General features: G+C 35.5%; 1 protein-coding gene across 2 annotated transcripts in view; it reads right to left on the reverse strand.

Annotated features, from left to right (window-relative positions):
• The window catches only part of NUDCD1 (NudC domain containing 1), a 54,580-nt gene that overhangs the window by 14,927 nt on the left and 17,919 nt on the right, over nucleotides 1-21,734 (reverse strand). The window contains exons 4-9 of one of the 2 annotated variants that reach the window (XM_036338074.1): nucleotides 17,566-17,751; nucleotides 13,763-13,943; nucleotides 8,137-8,319; nucleotides 6,922-7,147; nucleotides 2,860-3,004; nucleotides 1,175-1,300 (exon numbers count right to left, since the gene is read on the reverse strand). In XM_036338074.1, coding sequence (XP_036193967.1) covers nucleotides 1,175-1,300; nucleotides 2,860-3,004; nucleotides 6,922-7,147; nucleotides 8,137-8,319; nucleotides 13,763-13,943; nucleotides 17,566-17,751 — 1,047 coding nt within the window. The remainder of the gene's footprint in view (nucleotides 1-1,174; nucleotides 1,301-2,859; nucleotides 3,005-6,921; nucleotides 7,148-8,136; nucleotides 8,320-13,762; nucleotides 13,944-17,565; nucleotides 17,752-21,734) is intronic. The other variant, XM_036338073.1, reaches the window with a different exon arrangement.

Below are 21,734 nucleotides of genomic sequence, written 5' to 3' on the forward strand. Positions count from 1 at the left end.
AGGCATTCTCACATGAACAACTCCATGAAACATGGCCATAGTTATATAGTATTAAGTAATGGTTAATGATTCCCCTAAGCAAATATATCTCATAACGTTCTAAAATTTTTTAAAAATTTACATCTACAAAGCTGAGCACCACACCCTGTAATACAGGAATTACAACAAGCCAGTCCAGACAGCATTCTTCAGTACCTAGATGCACACCTCTCAAAGCTTTTGAACAGAATGTAATTTTAAAGAAAAATTAACCAGCTTACATATTTATGGCATATCAGAAAGAGAGGAGGGGAAAATCCCAAAAGGAGTCAAATAAAAATTCTAAAGTGAAGGGGGAAAAAACCCCAAGAAAATGTTAAATCACTTGATATAGAAGAGTTTCCTAAGTTTATAACAGGTCACACAAATCAATAAGAAATACTAAAATAAATAAAATTCTTCACAAAAGAATAGTCAAAAGTTAAAAAAAAAACAAACCCCACTAACAATATTCTATATTTTGCACACCAATTAGAGATTCAACAAAAAAACTGAAGGAGAAGCAAAAAATGTAGTAAAACAGGCAATAACTATAAACACTATTAATGAGAATATAAAGTAGAAATCAACTTGTCATGACTTAGTCAATGACTCCTTAATTTGACTTCTGTAACTCTTTGAGATAAATAACCCTGAATATAGAAAAGGCTTCATGTAAAAGGGGATTTGCAAAAACAGCATCATCAATAATGCAATTCAAAAAAAATCATTAAAGATGTATACCATTATTTGTACGACCACTACATACACACACATGAACACCAACAATAACAGTACAGTATAATCCAACCATTAAACTAGAGATTGAAATAACATAAGCGCAAAAAGAAATGCTATGTCCTAATGCTAACTGAAAAAAGTCATGAAATTATTATACACTTTAGGGATAACTATATGTAAAAACCTGCATAAACAAAGCCAATTGAAAGATATTAAATATGCAATAGTACCAAAACAATACATTTTTAAATTGTGGGTGATATGATAAAAAGTTGCCACTTTATGGAGAGATGATATTTATAACACAGCCAGTAACTGCTAATCAAGTCATCTTATATTTGTTCAATCAATTATTATTTCATCTGAGTAACTTCTATTTCTTCACAAATTTTTTAAATCATTATCAAGAACTTACCACATGAGTAGTTTTTAATGTGTTGCCATCAAATCTGCATAAACTGGAACTCTCTTCAAAGAAAATATCACATTCTTCTAACTCTTGAGCATTACAAGGAGGTTTTCCTTTATCGGGATCTGGATTCTTAAACCAGAAAATAAAGTAAGTATAGAAACAACAGGAGAATGAATTTCTTCATACTTGAAAGTGTTAATATTACAACAAAAATTAAAAACTAAATTTCAGACTCATGACTAATGAAAACTTAATCAACAGACAGAAATTATGGAATCAGCAACAGGTATATTGAAACAGCTATTATAAACAAAGCCTATATATTCAAAGATGTAAAGTAAATATGTCCAGAGAGTTATGGAAGATATAAAATGGAACTAAATTTATTTAAGATAGAATTGAGAGCTGATTAGACATTTCAGAAGACCAGTGAGCTTGAAACATAATAATTGAGTCTATCTAAATTGAAACAGAGAAGAAAAAATAAAAACACAGAATCCCGTTGACCTGTGGAACAGTATCAAGTGGTCTAATTAATATATGAGTAATTGAAAAGGGGAAGAATGGAAACAATTTTAAAGAAATAATAGCCCAATTTTTTTTTAATTTGATGAAGACTACTCCTATAGATTCAAGGTCAAAGCTGGGATGTGGAGCCACCTAGTTGTGGTTGTCTGTTCCAGCTGAAATATCAATGGAAACAATTCTGGTTGTTGTGGCTGGCTGAGAAGCAATTAGCTGGGGCCACTATTACCCTGACTCAAGAAGATACACATGTCCAGGGGGATAAAGAAAGACCCCCCACACTCCTTCCTCTCTTCCCCTTTCAACTACCCATATGTTAGAGATAGGAAGGCAAAAATGAAAACTTCAGGACTGCCAAAGCAGCCAGTACTGAACTGGACAAGATTACAGAGAAAAGGGGGTGGGATCGGGGTGGAGGGAGTCTTTCGGGGGGGTGGGGGGGGAGAAGAGGGGAATCTGTAACATTTTCAACAATAAAGATAAATTTAAGATAAACAAAATGGTATATAGCACATACAGTTATGTACAGTACTTAATACTTGATAACGGGAATAAACTATGTTACTAATTTACAAGTTTACTGTACTATACTTTTAATTATTTTAGACTGTACTCTTTCTACTTATAAAATGTTTGCTATAAAACAGCATGCCATGTTACACCAGCAGCAGCCTCATACACCTGGTGCTTACTGCATCACGACTGCGTCATTATCTTGGTTTAATCTCGTGTTGATTTGCACAGTGACATGTTGTAGAGGCTGGTAGCCTAGGAGCAACAGGCTATGCCACCTAGGTGTGTGTAAGTGCACTCTATGATGTTTGTATATTTAAGCCATTAAACACAATATGAAATCGCTTAACATGGCATTTCTCAGAACGTATTTCTGTGATTAAGTGCGGGCATTTTTGTGTGCGTACATGTAGAGAGATACATACATACATGCTCCTCTACCCTACACTACACAGCATGCCCTCCCCCCATATATATGTATTCAAATAGTGCAAAGAATGGAAATTGGAATTTTAAGCCATATTCAAACACCAGTCAGCAATACTTAATCTGTATCCTTTACCTTAGAAAAGCAAAATAATGTTTGAAAACCTAGCATATCCTCATCTCTCTGATCCTTAGAAAGTGAAAATACTATTGTGATTGTTTACCAGTTGTTCAGAGGTCAAATGCATCAAACGTTCAGCTATTGCAGCACATTGGGCTGAGTCTCTTATAAATTCCCCTTGCTTATCACCAACTACTAGCTCTGGCCACGTCAGTCCTTCATTCTTCTTAATCAAGGAAATCTCCAAGCTAGAAGTTTAAATGAGAAAAGTAATATTATATTAAAGCAACTATGCAAATTATACAACTAATACCAAGAGAAGAATCTTCCATAGAAATTACCGCTCCAGTGTCCAGAAGATGTTTTACCAAATACTGTGTTCATTTTAGTTCTGTATATGAAAAATCTGTAATTTAAGGATAGGTAATTTAGATGTAATAAACAAATAAGAAAGTACCATTGGAAATGGTATATCAAATGGCTTGATGAGAGGAGTAGTTGGAAAGAGTAAGGCAATCCAGAAAGTATTGTTGTAGTCCAACTGTGTGGTATGTTACCAAACTTTAGTAACAGAAATGCAAGTAGCACACATCTAAGATATTTCATTGGGCAATGGTGGGGATGGGTACATAAAGTTAACTGGAAAGGGCCTATAACTAAAGGTACCTCTGTGTGTGTGGAACCAATTAACTTTATTTCACAAACTAGTAGCCATCATATATAATTATTCACCTAAAGACCAGGCAAGTTAAATCAATACAAAAGTTACTTCTCAAAATTCAGATTTTAAAGAACTGAAAAGAAATGTAGGATTTAGAAAAATAATAACTTTGGTAAAACAGGAACAAAGTTAATATGGTCTCTATCAACTAAAAGTCTAATTCTGTACATTTAAGCCATTAAACACAAATTCCAAATGTACTAAAAAGGGCCTATCGAGGAATCCTGAGATTAAGGTCTGATGCAGCAGTAAAGGGAGAGAGAGCTGAGTCAGGCCAACAGTGAACACAGGAGGATAGGGAGTTGCCATGTGCCCCTTGAATAGGAAGGGCAATCCAAGTAAGCTGCTTTGGGAGCAGCTGGTGCTGTGATACAGAGGAAAGTAGGGCGGGAGCAGCCTTTCCATGTGCCACCTTTCGTACACGTGTGCCACATTAACCCACACCCTGGAACACAACTGCAAGCAAACAATTGCAAGAACATAATAACTATTACCGTAATTATCAAATAGAACATGCAATTTGTCAACTATTCTTTTTCAAGGCTGTTATCACTACCTCATGAATTAACTACAGCACTTTAAAATTTTCTGAAACTACTTAAAGAGATTATACAAAATATCTTATGTAATATGAATTCCTGTCATTAGCATTAAAATTACCACCACAAACAATAATGCCCAGGTTTAGTTATATTTTCTAAAGAGAAAGCTAATCTTGATGATGATGATAAAGATAATAATAATAAAAATGACAATAGCTTATACTGACCAGGTGTTTACCATATTCCAAGTGCTATCTTAAGCACTTTACATGTTTTGATTCATTTAATGCTTACCACAACCAAATACAGTACATACTATTATACAAGTAAGAAGAAAAGCACTGAGGTTAGAAACTTGCCAAGGTCACAGGCTAGTAAAGCAGTCTGGCTCCAACTCCATGTTCTTCACGACTGCACTATTCTGCCTCTCTGCAAAAATATATGTAAACAACTACTAAAGAACTTTACCCAGGGGCCAGAAAGTATACTGTTCTTAGTCAGTTGCTACCTAAAGAAGTTAGAGTTCATATAATCTCAGTTGTAAAAAAATTCTGATCCATCACGAAATTGGCACAACTGCATGTCTACATTTTAATACTAGTATCAAATCCTGCCATTCAAGCCAAAAGGAACATAAAACCCCATGCATAATAAACTGTAGACTAGTTATGCTTACAACGTGAAAAGGAGCATTATTTGAAAATGAGATACAGATAATTTAATCAACTACAGAAAATTGTGTGCTTTTAAACCGATCCCACCTTCACATCATTGTAATTACCTTTTCTAACATAAAATAGTAACCTAGCAAGTCAGACTCCATGGGAAACAATACTGGACATACTGGATTATGGTCACGTATTAAATGCTTGAAACAATCTGCATGGGCTGCACAAGGTCCAGCTATTCTCATAGACCTTTGGTGGGTGACTGTTTAATGACATGTTTAACAATATGTTCTACTTGGTTTGCCATGTTCTGATGCTACCCTCAAATACCTCATCCACATACACAAAGCACGTTAAAACAGAATATGTGGAAGTATAAAACATTTTATAAAAGAATCTTTCAGGCCGAAACCGGTTTGGCTCAGTGGATAGAGCGTCGGCCTGCGGACCGAAGGGTCCCAGGTTCGATTCCGGTCAAGGGCATGTACCTGGGTTGCGGGCACATCCCCAGTGGGAGATGTGCAGGAGGCAGCTGATCGATGTTTCTCTCTCATCGATGTTTCTAACTCTCTATCTTTCTCCCTTCCTCTCTGTAAAAAAATCAATAAAATATATTTAAAAAAAAAAAATCTTTCAGATAACTTGAGTTTTTGAAAATATATTAAAAAGTGTAACCAAGTCTTCAAATTTCTCCATTAATAAAATGAATTCAGGATATCTGCTTTAAAGGTTATAAAAATTTAAACTTAATATTATCTATTTTTTTACACTCCCAGGATTTAGACTCACACCAAAGATTCACTTGGGTCATATAGTACTAATCAAGAATGATATATTAGGGTAAAATATCTGACACCCACTTCAGATCAAATTTGACCATTTAAAAAATTAAGTTCCTAATACTACTTATTAATCCATCACTGAATTCAAGAATTACTAGGACCTGATATATAAAAAGAGTAATTTTATTAATCCAAATGACTGGGGCATGAAGTACCTGGGACAACAGATTTGTAAAGAGGCATAGTAGTGAGAGTAGAAGATTATAATAAAAGGGTAATATGCTAATTAGATCAGATGTCCTTCCAGACAACCTTCTGGAAGCTGGGGCTGCGAAGGAAGCCCGGGTCCCGGGTGCCTGCTGGCGGCTGGGGGAAGGAAGGCCTACTCTTACAATAATTTTGTGCATCGGGCCTCTAGTAGTTTTATAAGATCCTTAATGTTTATTTACCCCTTAATACTACTTTTATGGAGGTATAATTTATAGACTAAATTTCCAGGTTTCAAGTGTAGAATTCAATGAGTTTGAAAAATGCATACACCTATATAACCCAAGGAAGATAGTGAACCTTCCAAAAAGTCCCCTGTACCCTGTGCACACACAGCTGTCACCTAAATGATTATGCACAGAGTAGCATATGAAGCCATAAAATAGAATAAAAAAAATTATGCATTCTTTATGAAAAGCTCTCCAAGATTTATCATTAAAGTCAACAAAAGCAAGCTATATAACTGTTCATAGTATGTGTTGAAAACTTTGTTAAAAAAAGAAAATAGTATATATGCTGCTTAAATATGTATAAAAGTAAACTAATATTGTGCTGTGAGGAGTTAGAGATGGATGACTAGAGGGCCCGGATTGGAGGGAGATTTATTACTCTATACCCTTTAATAGATCTTAAATTTTAAAGAAAGGGAATGTATTATCTAGTCAACAAAGTTAAGGTGGTAGAAAAAGTATTTCCATTAAAAAGTACAAATTAAAATAACTATTTTTACCTATTATTATTGTTGTTACTATTATTATTATTGTATCCAAAGCTGGTAATGAAAAGCACTACTGTGTAATGTAAGCAATAACTATAACTAGTATCTTTAATCTTAACTACAATTATGTTGACATAGTAATTCCAATTTTAATCTGCCTTAAAAATAATCAGAAATAGAGACAGACCAATTATAGTATTCCCTTCTCAGCTAACTACTGTGGAAAGAATAAAATGAAAAATAATAAAAAATAAAAATTTAAATATAAATAAAATAAAGGGGGTCCTAATATATGGTGATGGGAGAACATTTGACTTTGGAAAGTGGGCACACAGTGGGTAAACAGATCTTGTAACATAAAAATCTACACCTGAAACCTATATGTTCATATTGACCAATGTCACCCCAATAAATTTAATAAAAAAAGAAAACATTAAAAAATACAAAAATAAAATATATAAAAATACCTATTATTTTCTTTAATTATCCATGTACTGCTTTCATGATCAACAGATGAATGGAGCTTTCCTTCCAAAAACCTCTGACCCTTCAGCACAATGTTAACATGATCAGGCAAAAACTGTACTTGAATGTCCTCCTTAGTAGTCTCTTCTGGAAGCCGTATCATGACAGTCAGATCCTCTTCAGTCTGTTGCCAGTAATACAGAGGCTCTATAGGGGGAAAAAATGCATCTATAATAATAAAAGTGTAATATGCTAATCAGACTGGACGTCCTTCCTTCTGGACAAAGCCACAGCGGGCGGGAGGCGAGACAGAGGCGGCAGTGGTGGGCGGGGGCCGGGGCCAAGGCCCTTGCACAAATTTCGTGCATCGGGCCTCTAGTTATGTAACTAGAAAGTCAGATAACAGACATATAAAATTAGAGATTAGGAGATACAAAAGAAAACCTATCTAAAAGAAACAGCATCTTTTCTAGTGATCTCACAAAAAAAGTAATTATAACCAAACATACAGAGATCTCTGAGGAATTTTCAGTTATAGCAATTGCACTTGTCGTTTTCCTCTTCCAGGTTTACCTAATATTCATAAAATACTGACAGCCCATTCCTCTCTCCTTGCCTCTCAGTCCTTCTCTTAAATATTGTGAAAATCTCTATTAAAAACTACGATATTCTCTGGCTATAAACATCAGAAATATGAACAGTAGTGTTTATAGAGGGGATATTTTTATATTGATCTTTTGATGTATTTATGTATCTTTTGAATACAGTCTCAGTCTCCACAGAAAACAATCAGTGATTATACCTTCAAGGAACTTCCTTTCAGTTTAGTAGAAAAGGTATGCACTTAAAATAAACAGAGTTGAGCTTACTATAAAAAATTAATATTCTTAATGCTAATATGCCAGTTTCTCAAATGCCAAGAAATAGGCATTATTTACTCTTTTGCCAAGTTTTTATTAAACATTTAATCACATAAGCTAATATATATACAAACATTTTTGGTAATTATAAAATTATTAAATTAAACTAGTTTCCACTATTTAGGTGGTATATTTTACAAAGATTGTTCTGGTAACTATAAAAGAAAATAAAAAAGAAATAATTAAGCACTATCTTGACCTGGTAAAACCTATAACCTATAAGGGCAGATAAACTAGACAAACATATATATACATATAAATACACATGAACTGTATGAAGATGAAAAGTAAAATTACCTTTGATTTTATCTGACATGTCTTCATCCTTCTTTTCTTCAACATCTTGACCAACTGGAACGAATGTGAAGGACTTGTAGGAGACGATCATTAGACCATTCCCATCAGGCTCAATCGCAGCATAATGGGGCACTGACTTTCCACGGAGACTATCACGCTTAATAATTTCATATTTTTTATTATCTGAAAGAATATTATGTATTTTCTGAACAAAAATTACAAATAAAAAACTATATTATAAAAATATTTTGAAAATATGTATATGTTAATTTCAATTCAAACTAAATATTTTAAATGTACTATTAAAAGGCATTCTATTTAGTGTCTTTATAGATAAAAAATATTGACCACCTAATATTCTGTAAATAAATCCCAAATTTAATATATTGGATTTAATAAAAATTGTTCTAGATTGTGCTATCCAATGTGGTAGCTACTGATCACAACTGGCCATTTAATTAAAATTAAGTAAAATGGGAAATTCATTTCCTTAATCATACTAGCCTCATTTCAAGTGCTCAACCACCACACAAGCTAGCCGCTATCACACTGAATGGCATATGTATAAAACATGTCCTTCTTACAGAAATTTCTATAGTGCTGGGGTCCTGCCCCAGCAGGTCCAGGGGTCCCCAAAGGTGTAGACGGAGTCGGCGAAGAAGGAATGATGCGGAGACAGTGTTCAGTTGATCAGCAGCCTAGCCAGGATCTCCAGCCAAATTCTGGTCTGGATCTCCAGAGAGGTTCTGCTTAGGATCTCCTGCCAGGGTCTGTGTCCATGTTCTCTTGCTAGGTTCTCCAGGTTCTCCAGCCAGGCTCTGTAGCCATGTTCCCTCGCTAGGTTCTCCAGCCAGGTTCTGTCCAGGTTCTCCAGCCAGGTTCAGTTACCAGGTTCTAGTCATGTTCTCTTGCCAATTTCTGTAGTCAGGTTCAGTCCAGGATCTTTTGCCATGTTCTCTCACTAGGTTCTGTCTCTAGGTTCTGAGGCCAGTTTCTGTCCAGTATCTTTTGCCATGTTCTCTCCAGCGAAGTTCTTCTGTCTCTAGAGAACGTTCTGTGTAGGTTCTGTACCTCCTGGTTCTGTCTTCTTCTGTTCTGTGTTCTAAGCTCTGTATTCTAAGTTCTGTGTCTTGCTGTCTTATTACATCTGTATTTATACCAGTTGATTCAATCCTATCAATCTCTATTACAAAGGTTAGGGCGTTTCTTATCTCCATTCCAGGGAGTAAAGATTATGTAGCTTAAGCATGATTGTTCGTAGTTAAAGTGATTAATTACCCACCTGGCACTAGTTAAGAGGTTTTATTCCCTCCCTAACTTCAGGGGAAAATCCCTACCTGGGGAACAACCTTTCTCAGAGACCTTGGTTAAAACACATAGTGCCAAGAAGGTGAGCAAACATATTAAGAACAGTATGCCATATATGCCAGGTCCCTTGAAACAGCAAGGATGGACCGGCTCCCGGCACTATAGGACAGCCGTGCTCCAGATTATGAAAGTGACTGACTTACCCAAAATACCCAAAATTTTTATTATCTAAAAATCCTCTGAAGGATCCACCTTTTCCTTGACTACAGCCTGTCTACTTTCCTAGCAAGTGTATGATAGGCATCTTCTGAAAAGAGCCACAAGTTGAGGATAAGGGAAAAAGTGTGGTGTGGACTATTTTTCTGCCCATTCTACCGACTGATAAGGGGTTTTATTAAAATAAAATATGTTTAAGGTAGAAATGATTTTTATGTACACCCAGATATATATATTTATATGCCTATAATAATCAAACATAAAAAATTGTACTTAGAATTTTTAAGATATAAATAACTGTATTCTAAAGTGTCTGGTAAATTAACTAAATTTATTCTCCTATGAAAATACATTATTTTTGCTTTTAAAAGAACCCAAACATTTTAGTTGAGTCCATAACTTTACTTACACTATTACTCTATTAAAGTGGGTTCTACTTGTAAGCTTCACACTGAACAGTCAAAATTGTAACTCAATGTCATCTGAGTTATACATAATAGAATCTATTCTAAAATATCAATTATTGTTTTTGCTCTAAACTTTCATCTACATTCACACATTTATTGCATGCATATTTAAGAATAAACATTTCATTTCATGAATTAAAAACTCTTATTTTTTCTACACAGGTACATGCAGGGCAAAGAGTCCTCTTTAAAGACTCAAAGTTAGACATTGTATATCTTATCATGTATAGGACAGAAAATAATAGGTAAGTGAAATCCATGGTTAAATAAGTAGGGAAAGTCTAGATTAAAATTAAATTTTCTTTTTTACTCAAAATGTTTAGAAACTTTAATATGCTTAATGTGTAATGGAGATACAGTATGCCCACATTTTAAAACCAACTTGACCACAAAATATAATTCATTAAATGATCCACTCACACAGCTTAGAAAAACACTGTCCTGTTATATTCACTTAAAAATAAAGTGAAAACTAGCACAATTACATTAGTAATAGGAGGGAAAAAGGAATGCGACATTATAAACGAAAATTAAAGTAGCCCTAGCCCCGTGGTTGGCAAACCACGGCTCGCAAGCCACATGCGGCTCTTTGGCCCCCAGGCATGGGCCACGAAGTTTCAATCGCACTGTACGTGCGTGCCCGCAGGTGGTATTTTGTGGAAGAGTACCTTCAAGGGGCCAGTTTGCCAACTACTGCCCTAGCCAGTTTGGCTCAGTGGTTGGAGCATCGTCCTGCGGACTAAAGGGTCCCAGGTTTGATTCTGGTCAAGGGCAGGTAGGTACATCGGTAGCAGCCTCGATCTCCGGCATGTGGGAGGCAACCAACTGATGTGTAGACACATCAATGTTTCTGCCTGTCCTCCTCACTTCCACTCTCTTTAAAAATCAATGGAGAAAATATCCTCCGGTGAGAAATAACAACAACAAAAAGATAAAGTAAACCACAGAAAGAATGTTTCTATCATAACAATAATTAAAACTAGTTTTGGGGAGAAAAAAAGAAAGGTAAGTCTAAATATATCTATCTAGTTGAGGCATGAAAAAAAGATGAAGGGAAAAGAGGTGACAGAGATAGAGCCATGTGCTCTGAGGCATTCTGTTAAAAATTCCTGTGGACTGAGCTGAAGTTGTCATGGAACCAAGTGTCTTAAAGAAAAAAAGGGACATGCATGAGACTTTCTTCAGTAGAATGTTAATAAGCAACTTAATTAAAAAATAAAGCTTCTATTTTCTAAAGCAGGGATTTGCACAGCCTATATTTCCACAACAAATTTTTTCAAAGAATAAATTTTCTATTTTTAAATGGTTAAAAAAAATCAAGAGAATACTATTTAAGTACATGTAAAAATCACATAAAATCCAAATGTCAATACCAATAAAGTATTATTGGAATACAACTACACTCATTCATGTATTGTCTGGCTGCTTTTGCACCATGTGACACACATCATATGGTTACCATCTAGCCCAGCAGTTCTCAACCTGTGGGTTGCGACCCCTGAAAATACATCCTGCATATTAGATATTTACATTACGATTCACAACAGTAGCAAAATTACAGTTATGAAGTAGCAACAAAAATAATTTTATGGTTGGGAGTCACCACAACATGAGGAACTGTATTAAAGGGTCACGGCATTAGGAAGGTTGAGAACCACTGAATTCTAGCCATTTATAGAAAACATTTCCCAACACCTAATCTAAAGTTTTAAGACACTGTGCTCCTCCAGAGATGAAACTACAACACTGGGGGGTAGAAAAACAAATTATATCAAATACTTGTCAAAAAAATCTAGTAAATTTATTTAGCTTACTTATAAACTATTCTGATTATATATACACTAGAGGCCCGATGCACAAAATTCATGCAAGAGTAGGCCTTTCTTCCCCCGGCTGCTGGCACCGATTTCCCTCTGGCACCCAGGACCTAGGCTTCCCTCGCAGCTCCAGCTGCATCTGGAAGATTGCCTGGTAAGATGTCCAGTCTACTTAGCATATTACACTTTTATTACTATAGATACACACACACACACACACACACACACACACGCCCATGTATGTATATACACATATATAATCATATATACATGTAGTTCATCCTACTTAATAAAGACAGAATATGCAAACTGACCATCACAAAGATGGCGGCACCCATAGCCACAAGATGGCAGCACCCAGTCCCCTCAGCCCTGACAGAGTCCCACAGTCCCTTCAGCCCAGCCGGGGGTGGCAGGTGCACAGTGTGGCCAGACCCGCCCTCAGCCCCCAGCCGCCCAGGGCCGGCCCGAGGCACAGGCAAGCCTCAGATGGTAGCTGCCCAGCCAATGCCCTAGGCACAGGCAAGCCTCGGATGTGGGCTGCCCAGCCGCCTAGGGCCAGCCTGAGGTGCAGGCAAGCCTCAGATGGCGGCTGCCCAGCTGACACCCGAGGCGCAGGCAGGCTTTGGATGGCGGCTGCCCAGCTGCCCAGGGCCGCCTGAAGCTCAGGTATCCAGGGCCAGTCGAGGCTTTGCCCTGGCCCCAATAGCAGCAGCAGAGGTGTGATGGGGGCGTCGACTTCCCCTGATGGCTGGGTCGCCTCCCGCCCCTGAGGATTCCCGGACTATGAGCAGGCCGGACTGAGGGACACCACTCCAGTGCATGAATTTTCATGCATCGGGCCTCTAGTTTTAAAATAAAAAAGCTCTCTCAGAAAAAAATGCTAATAACCTTTATCAGATTGGAAACTAGCAGCTATGGTAAGAAATCTTTTTCTATAGAGATCAATTTAATGATAATTTAAAACTGATAAGTTAAATAAGTAGGTTAATAAAAACTACTGAGAAAAATACCAGATTCATGGAAACAAGCTCCCTTAGTGCTAAACTACAGTAAAAAAATCACTTGGTGAGTAAGAGTGAAACATTGGCAAAAAGCTAGGCCACAACATGAAAGGAATTCTAATTAATAAAAGAAAAAGTAATTTTTAATGTCCAAGTTAGTAGTTTGACAGTTAAACAGAATGAAAGTGAGGACTTTCCTACACATGAAAGCACTTTGGGTGAGAAAAAAATAAGAGTTTTCCTGAGGGTAGAAACAAATGGCAATGTCCAATTTTATTGAAAAGAAATCATAGTTGTGATTTAATAACTAAAGATATTCAATTCCATATATTTAATTTATATTTCAATTATACTGTGATTTATAATTAATTTACATTTAGTTTTATATTCAGAGTGAGGCAAAGGTAGGTTTACAGTTTATTCTTGTATTATTTATTAATTATTGTATTATTTTTCCATATGAACCATAAACCTTTTGTCTCACCCTGTAAATATAAATTTTTGCACATGTGTATATGTGTACATGTACACATATATTCTTATATATATTAAAAATATACACTTTAATTTCTTCAAAAATTATGTAACAATGTCTCCTTTTATACAAAAACAGCATAATTGACTGGGGAAGCACATTATTATTTTTTTATAAGGAAAAACTATCTATAGATATTCATTCCACTGGATGGCACATACTAGAATCATAACCCAATATCGAAGAAAACACAAACAGCATTTATAGGAACAGCTTTGCGCTTGAAACTTACTAAATTACGGCAACCAGTATGGAGAGTCAGAGTATGTTATGTTTTACCTTTATTTTTCCTACTGATAGTGACCCACTCCAAAGAAACAAAGAAACCACTTCCTTTCATGTCCAATTCTTCTTTCTCTATTCGAAGAAGCAGGGTAGCTATTGAATGTTCTTCAGCTTTCAGCAATGAGATACTGTGAATTATGATAAAAGGATCCCCTAGCTCTTCATTAAACATAATCTAGAAAAGAAAAGTGACACATACAAAAGTGTATATATTACATGAATGCAGATAGCAGAGGTAATACATAGAATTCTGACAATCCAACAACTAATCTCGATACTATTTATTACAAGAAACACAAAATCTTAAAAAGCCTTTAAATAAAGGTTGCAACTTTAAATAGGATTCCTTGAAGAATTTGTAAAATATATTTGTTTTGTTTAACAGAGAAAACAGATCAGCACTCTTGGCTTAAAAACAAAACAACAGGTCATACAAGCAGCATCTAAAGGAGAAAGAACTAAAAGCAATCTCCCAGAAATGAATTATCAAGTGAAAACAGTGCTCTGTACAAAAAGAGAAGACTTGAGCAGGTTAACACTATTATTCCTCCATCTCTTCCGCTATCTCATATATGATTTATTTCTGCTTTCTTTCTCTCAGTGTCTGGATACCAGGCATGCATGTATATGTGCATGTGTACTTTTTTTCCTATTTTTATTTTTGGTTTATCTGTGTTTTCTGAAAGTTTACAAAAAGTCAAAGGCATTGGAAAACAAATCATTAAAACTTTCTTACTTCTCAAAAACAAAAGAACCGATTACATTTAAAAGGTATAATTCAACCATATTTAATATGTAATACTAAATTTGCTTATAAAAAGAAATCTAGGCATCATATAAAGATGCAAAATCTTATCAAATTCTTTTTTATACTAAACAACCTAAAAGACTATATTTTTATTAGAGTAAATACTAAAAAGTTTTTTAAGACTGATTTCTAAACAAATTTTCAAATAAATGAAAAAAGTAGTTGAAAAAAATACCTAACTAAGAAACAAAAATCAGCTCCTTTTTTATTTTTTAAACCTATATCTGGAATGCCCTCATGTCTGCTTCTACTTGAATGCCTTACAAAGAAAAGTGTGCTTTAATGTCAATTTCCCTATTGAGCAACTGTGTCCATATTATTCAAATAGGAGACTTTGGTATCCATTCTATAAGTCTTCCATAAGCAGAAAAACAACAACAAACTCAAATACTCAAAACAGAAAGGATAAAGACAGGATATTTGTTGGTTGATTAGATTTTGGTTTTGTTTGGGGGACAGGAGAGACAGAAGAGAAGGAAAAATAGTAAATTTGCCCTGGCCAGTGTGTCTCAGTTGCTTATGTGTCTTCCCACACACTGAGAGGTCACCAGTTCCATTCTCACATGCCTGGGCTGTAGGCTTGATCCCCAGTAGGGGACGTGTGCAAGGCAGCCTATAGCTGTTTCTCTCTCTCACTAATGTTGCACTAACTCCCTCTCTCGCATAAATAAACAAACAAACAAACAAACAAACAAACATATTAAAGAAAAAGAAAAAATAGTAAGTTTTGCCAGGTACAGGTAGCTAGCTTATTCTTTCCTCCTCTTCCTCATATGCAGGAAAGGGATTGGAATGACACCAGAGGGGTAGATGTCTGGACTTTTAAATATTGTCAGACTCAAGTTTCCAAACTTCTGAACAAGCCCAGCAATTCAACTATGATATTGTTGATATATAGCACCCTGTAATATTAGAGGCAACATGTTTGGAAAGCAGGCAGTGTTCCTGTCTTATTTCTTTCTACACTTCAGTCATCACCATCAGCTCTACTATACCACCAACCACTCCCACCTTTAGCTTCCTCTCTGTTACACCAAATCTCCCAAAGTCCTAAAACTCTCCCAAGTTGTTTCCCTTAAAGTGACCGGTATTCCATAGTATCCCTCCCACCCAGGTAATGCCCAAGTCCCATCTCTTTACTACTCCTGCCAATCCCCAGTCAAAACTATGACCTAAAACATCTTGTCACAGCAATGTACATTGAAGACGAAGTAGATTTAAATTTTTTATTGATTAAAAAAATAGTTTTGAAGGCCAAATATGTGCCAAGGGGATATATACAGCAGAAACCAAATGAATTATAAACCCATATGAATTTCCTTTCTAGCTAAACACGCAGTGTTATTTTAAGCTGAAGGCATTTCTCTTCCTGCTCAAAGTCAACAGAATCAATACAGCTTTATTCCAGATAAATTCTCATTCATATATTTCCTCCCCATCCTTCTCCAAACTCCTTCCAACTATTTCAGGTAACTGTGTTATAATACCACATTGCCTCTGTTAAAAAAAATAAAAAAATAAAAAGCTATTACAGGAGGCCACAGCAGAAAATGTCACAATGTCCAATGAATATTTGAAACTGTGACTGCAAAGGCAATCTGGCAAACAGGATATTATTGTTCTAGTCATATATTGTGTGTTTTGTTTAGTTTTTTTTAAAACATAATACAATTTGGCATTATACCATTTAGTGTAACTTAGTAAGAAAAGTAAACCATTTTGTTCTAAAACCTTCTTGATTTTTCTCAAATAATTAAAGCCTTGATAAGCATCTGTTCATCTCATAAAATATTTTATAAAATGTAAATATATGAAGTACATATCTCTTTTTCTACCCACAACAAAAGGCCACCTGTTGAAATTCAGACAGTTGCAATATCACAATACTCTTTTTAGTATAACTCAGTGTCAATATTTTCCACTTTCAAAAACTGTGGCTCTAGAGAAATTAATTCCTTATATTACCTGCTCCTCAGATTTAAATCAGTTGTGTTAAGAAAACTGAAATTAAAATGGCATCTTAGAGATTGTCACATTCCTATATTTATGTTATAATGTATATTTCTAAGTAGGAAATACTCTGGTAAACATACTGGACAGCAAGCAGAGTGGTGCAATGGAAACATGCTAGGCCCATAAATGTATCAGCAAATATAACATGAGCACAGGAGAAAAGATATGCTAATGTAATTTTTTGGCGAACTCTTCTTCAGAAGAAGGCAATGTCAATGTTTAGCGTACTGCTTTACATCTATAAAACACTCAATAAATATTTGCTGAAAAAAAATGCAATTTTTGACAACTGCATTGACCCCAGATTAAAACAGGGAATGGTTAACATATCAGTTTTGTAAAGGACATACATTTTATAATTTAATTAAAAAGATATTCAAAATTTCTATATTATAAAAGGCCTGTGGCCCTAACGCCGTAACGACCAAAGACTGGCGCGGGTGCGTGGGGTTGTGAACACAGTGAGGCTGCACAGGTGGGAGGGGCCACGTGATTTCGCACGCTGGGCTTCTAGTCTATATATATAAAAACCTAAGTGACCTTTAGGAACAAACGACCGGAACGACCAGTCAACCAGTAGCTATGATAAGCACTGACCACCAGGGGGCAGACGCTCAATGCAGGAGCTGCCCCTGGTGGTCAGTGCACTCCCACAGCCAACATCCTGGGGCCCCTTCCCCCTAACCGGCCAACCTCCTGCGGTCCCTCCCACTGGGCCCCAATGAGGGGGCCGGCAGGCCAACTTCCCATGGACCCTCCCCCCAGCCCGCTGGGCCCCCTGATAGGCCTCGATCGCCGGCCAGGCTGAGGGACCCCATCTGTGCATGAATTCATGCACCGGGCCTCTAGTATATAATAAAAACCAAGAAGTCACATACAAACTATCCCTAAAGAGTGTTATTTCAAAATCACTAAGGTCTTACTATTTATATATTCTTCCCAGCTTTTGCATAAAAGAACAAAAAACACACCTCACCTCCCATTTTTCAGAAGCACTATTTCCACGTTCGCCTGTTGCAATGAGATATAATCTTCCAGTTCCATCTGACAAGGTGACCCAGGTAGAAGATGTGAAATGGATAGATGCACAAAGGCGATTGTCGTACGCTGTCAAATCTGTAGGAAGTCGAAATACCTCTAGTGGTTTTCCTAAGGCAGTGTCCTAAAAAGAAGACAGATAGTACAAATGAATCCCTCCCTCTCTCCTTGGTCCATACACACACAGAACTAATATCTGCAGTGTTCCTCTCCTCAAGGGAAGGCAACTAACGGCCCTCCCTTGGAGTACTACTGGCTTACTTCTAATAAAATATGGCAGAAATGATGGTTATGTGACTTCTCCTTCTCCGACTAGGTCATAAAAGACTGCATCTCCGTGCTCTCTCTCGAACAGCACGTGGTCGGCCCACCTGGGGAAGAATTGGGAACTCTTGACAATAAGCATCCTGTGAGTGAGTCACCTTGGGAGTGTATCCTTCAACACTAGTCAAGCCTTCGGATCACTGCAGTCCTGGCAGACGTCATCCTTAACTACAATTCCATGAGAAACTTTGAGACAGAACCAGCTAAGCCCCTCGCTAATTTCAGTGAGACGACAAATGCTTATTGTTTCAAGCCACTAAGGTTTTTTAAATTAAAATATAGTTAACATACAAAATTATATTATAGGCGTACAGCACAGTTATTCAATACTTACATCTACCTAATGACATGATCATGATAAATCATTAAATAAAGTTGTTTCACAGAAATATGTAGATAACTAACATAAAGCAGTAATCTAGTCTTTATTCTTAAGTTTAGAGTTATGATCAGCATTTTTAATTAGAAATACCGCATCATGTTCTAAATTCCTAACATAGACATCAGCCTGTGGTATGAAAACATCACATTTAGACTATTAACTTAGGCTTTTGTCAACACATTTTTATTATGTCCATGTCCTCATAATTTAGATGATGTCATCATGTTAGATGGATTGCATCATTAAAATGTTTTACAAGAAAATATATAAAAAGGCCTACAATTCAGAAAATAAACTTCCTCTCATACAGTGTGCTCAATAATTTTGGGTTGTTGTTTTATTTTACAGTGAACAGTTTTTCAACAGGACAAACATACTCCTAGATTCATTTCACTCCCGGCTCCTAGAACTGTTTAGATAGTGTATATAAGATTTAAATAAACTATATTAAATATCCTTACCAGCCTCAAGTTTTTTAATTAGCCATTGTTTCTAAAGCATAAAATTTAATTTTCTTTGAAACAGCACCTTCCCTTCTTTTTGTACTCATATTTCAGTGATTTACATAACAGTGAATTAAATGCTTCAATAACAAACACAGCGGCATAAAGTTTTTAGAATGACCAAATCCTCCCCTCAGGTCACCTAATACAAGCCCAATCTTATAATAAGTCCTTTCTAACATCCTTTTACTGAGACGCTCCTGTTCCCCTGGGTGTGCATTCTCCTTTGAGGCGAAAAGTAATAAATCCAAATAAGTGTTAAGTATTCACATACGGACATAAAAAGATCTCCAAGATAATGACTGAAAAAAGAGATGCAGAATGCATACAGTAAAATATGTTAAAATAAACAAATGGTTTGATTTGATAGCACTGAGTAAGGTGTAGACAGACATGTGCTAGCATATTAGTAATGTTTATCATTTGAAAGAAAAATAAGATTGGATTGAGACTGGTGGTAGGGGAAAATGGGGGTTATGGGAAAGTTTCCTTTTTGCTTTAATTAACTGCTTGACTTTATTTCCCTGAGCAATTTAAGTGTAATAGACATAAGTTAAAGATATTAATAAAATAGAATGAGACTTCTTGTTCAAACAGTTTTTTCAAAGTAAGGTTTTCTAGTGATCTCCATACACACCCTTCTTGGCATCTCACCTAATGAGTCCTTATTAGGAAGGAGGGAGGGCTAACGTTAAGTCACTATTCTTCATTTCTTACCTAATTATTAAGGTTATTTTAAGTCATTTTCTTTTAAATACAAGGTTACACATGACTGAGATTTCTAGAAGTCTAACAGATAAATTAGTGCAATATTCAACAGAATGATTAAGATAGTCAAATACGTATTTGTGAAGCCAAATTAAATTAAAATACAAGAGAAAACACACAGACTCTCTCTTAAATGATAGTTTAAGTGAAAGCAACATGAATAGTCCTGATTTTTAAAATCTATTTCTGAAAGGGTACATTGCAATTTTTAAATGGACTGTACACAAAAAAAAAATTTCCTCCTATAACATATTAATAAATCGTAAGTTACAGTATTAAATTATTTTTTAATAACCTCCACTGACAGTTTTACAAAGTGTTCTCACAATAACACTTTATGTAATTGGCATCTATAATGTCCTGGTCCCACCTGATCTTTTTCTTCTTCTAAACAAAAAATGGTAATGTAACTATGTTCAAGGCTACTAAAAATCATTCGGAGGAAACATTTCACAGGTGAATTGCAAAAGAATTAAAATTCCATTGATAATAAAACAGGGAATGGCTATCATGTAAAAGCACTGTATTAAATAAGTGCTCTGACTTTTTACCATCTTATTTAATTGTTAACAAAACCTGACGAAGTTGAAATTATTATCCCCCCATTTTAAGAAGATAAAGAGCTCTGTTTCCAAAGATTAAATAATATGCCTGGGTCTCCCAGAAAATGACAGCGCAAATTTCAAAAAATGGCTAATGTTCTTTCCCGTATTCCACACTTTCTTGAAATGAACCATTTCCCAAGTTTTTCTAAACAAATGATACCTCAGACCTCACTGCAATTTATAGAATATTCCACCCCCCAAAATCCCACTATGAATACAACTACTATATTCAGTTTCTCTTCACGTTAATATATTTTTAAAAATATATTTTTACTGATTTCAGAGAGGAAGGAAGAGAGAGAGATAGAATCATCAATGATGAGAGAAGAATAATTGATAGGCTGACTCCTACATGGCCAATACGAGGGTTCGAGCCCGCAACCTGGGCATGTGCCCTTGACTGGAATCGAACCTGGGACTCTTCAGTCTGCAGGCCAACGCTCTATCCACTGAGCCAAATCAGTTACGGCTTCATGTTAATATATTATTCAGTATTTTTATTAGATTTCTGAGTCAATAAAACATAACAAAAATTATAATGTCTACACATTGTATATAAATGACTATAAGTAAATAGTAAATAAGTATTGATGTTATATAAATAGTTTAGGGGTCTCTTAAATTCATTTACAAGGAGACAAGCTTTGAACTAACAAAACATTTTTCTAACATTTATAGAAAGGGTTACTCGAGTTTAAAAAAATGGTCAAGCAGAATTAAATAAGAGTACCATTTACTAGTATTATTAGACACTGACATTTAAAATTTTGCCCTTTTAAAAGGAAGTGATCTTTTTCTGGAGAAAGGCTTTCATCACTAATAATTTTTAACTTTACTTGAAAAAAATCTTCCTCTCCTTTTTTGTGTGCTAAGGCTTTAAAAAAAGGTATTTCTAATTTATTGCTATTAGACTAAGTAATGTTGCTCCATAACATAACCAGACAGTACCAAGAACTTACTCCTTTAACTTTTTTAACTAGGAAAATTAATGGCTCCATATTAACAAACTCATCCATAGAAAATAGGCTGAGATTCAGATCTAGAGAGGAACATACTGGCACACATTTTAGCTGGACTAACAAATTGTTGTGACCTGTCACTCCAAGGCACAGCCTCACAAATGCATGCTTACAAAAGGAATCCAGTAACCTTGCCTGAATTGTTAAGTACAATTTAAAGATGCACCACAAAATGACACTCTTCTAATTGGCAGAAACTAGTTTTTCAGGTAAATGGAAAACAACATTATGACAGAATTTCCTAAATAATAAGAAAATGATGAGATTAAAATAAGCCATAATACCGTAATAAAACGAAATAAAAACTAAATTTTAAACACTTTTTTTGCTTCCCTAAAGCATTTTCTATTTCCTAAGTATTCTTCCTCCCAATTGACATTTCTCTAAAATTGTAAACCCACAAATTAAACTGACTTAGAAGTATAATGCCTCTATAAATCTGTGTTGAAATGCCGCCACCTGCTGGTTCCTGACAAAATCTAAAGTCCAAATAATGGGTGAATTTC

The sequence above is a fragment of the Myotis myotis genome, unplaced genomic scaffold (genome assembly GCF_014108235.1).
Source record: "Myotis myotis isolate mMyoMyo1 unplaced genomic scaffold, mMyoMyo1.p scaffold_m19_p_16, whole genome shotgun sequence".
In the NCBI taxonomy this organism is placed as follows: Eukaryota; Metazoa; Chordata; class Mammalia; order Chiroptera; family Vespertilionidae; genus Myotis; species Myotis myotis.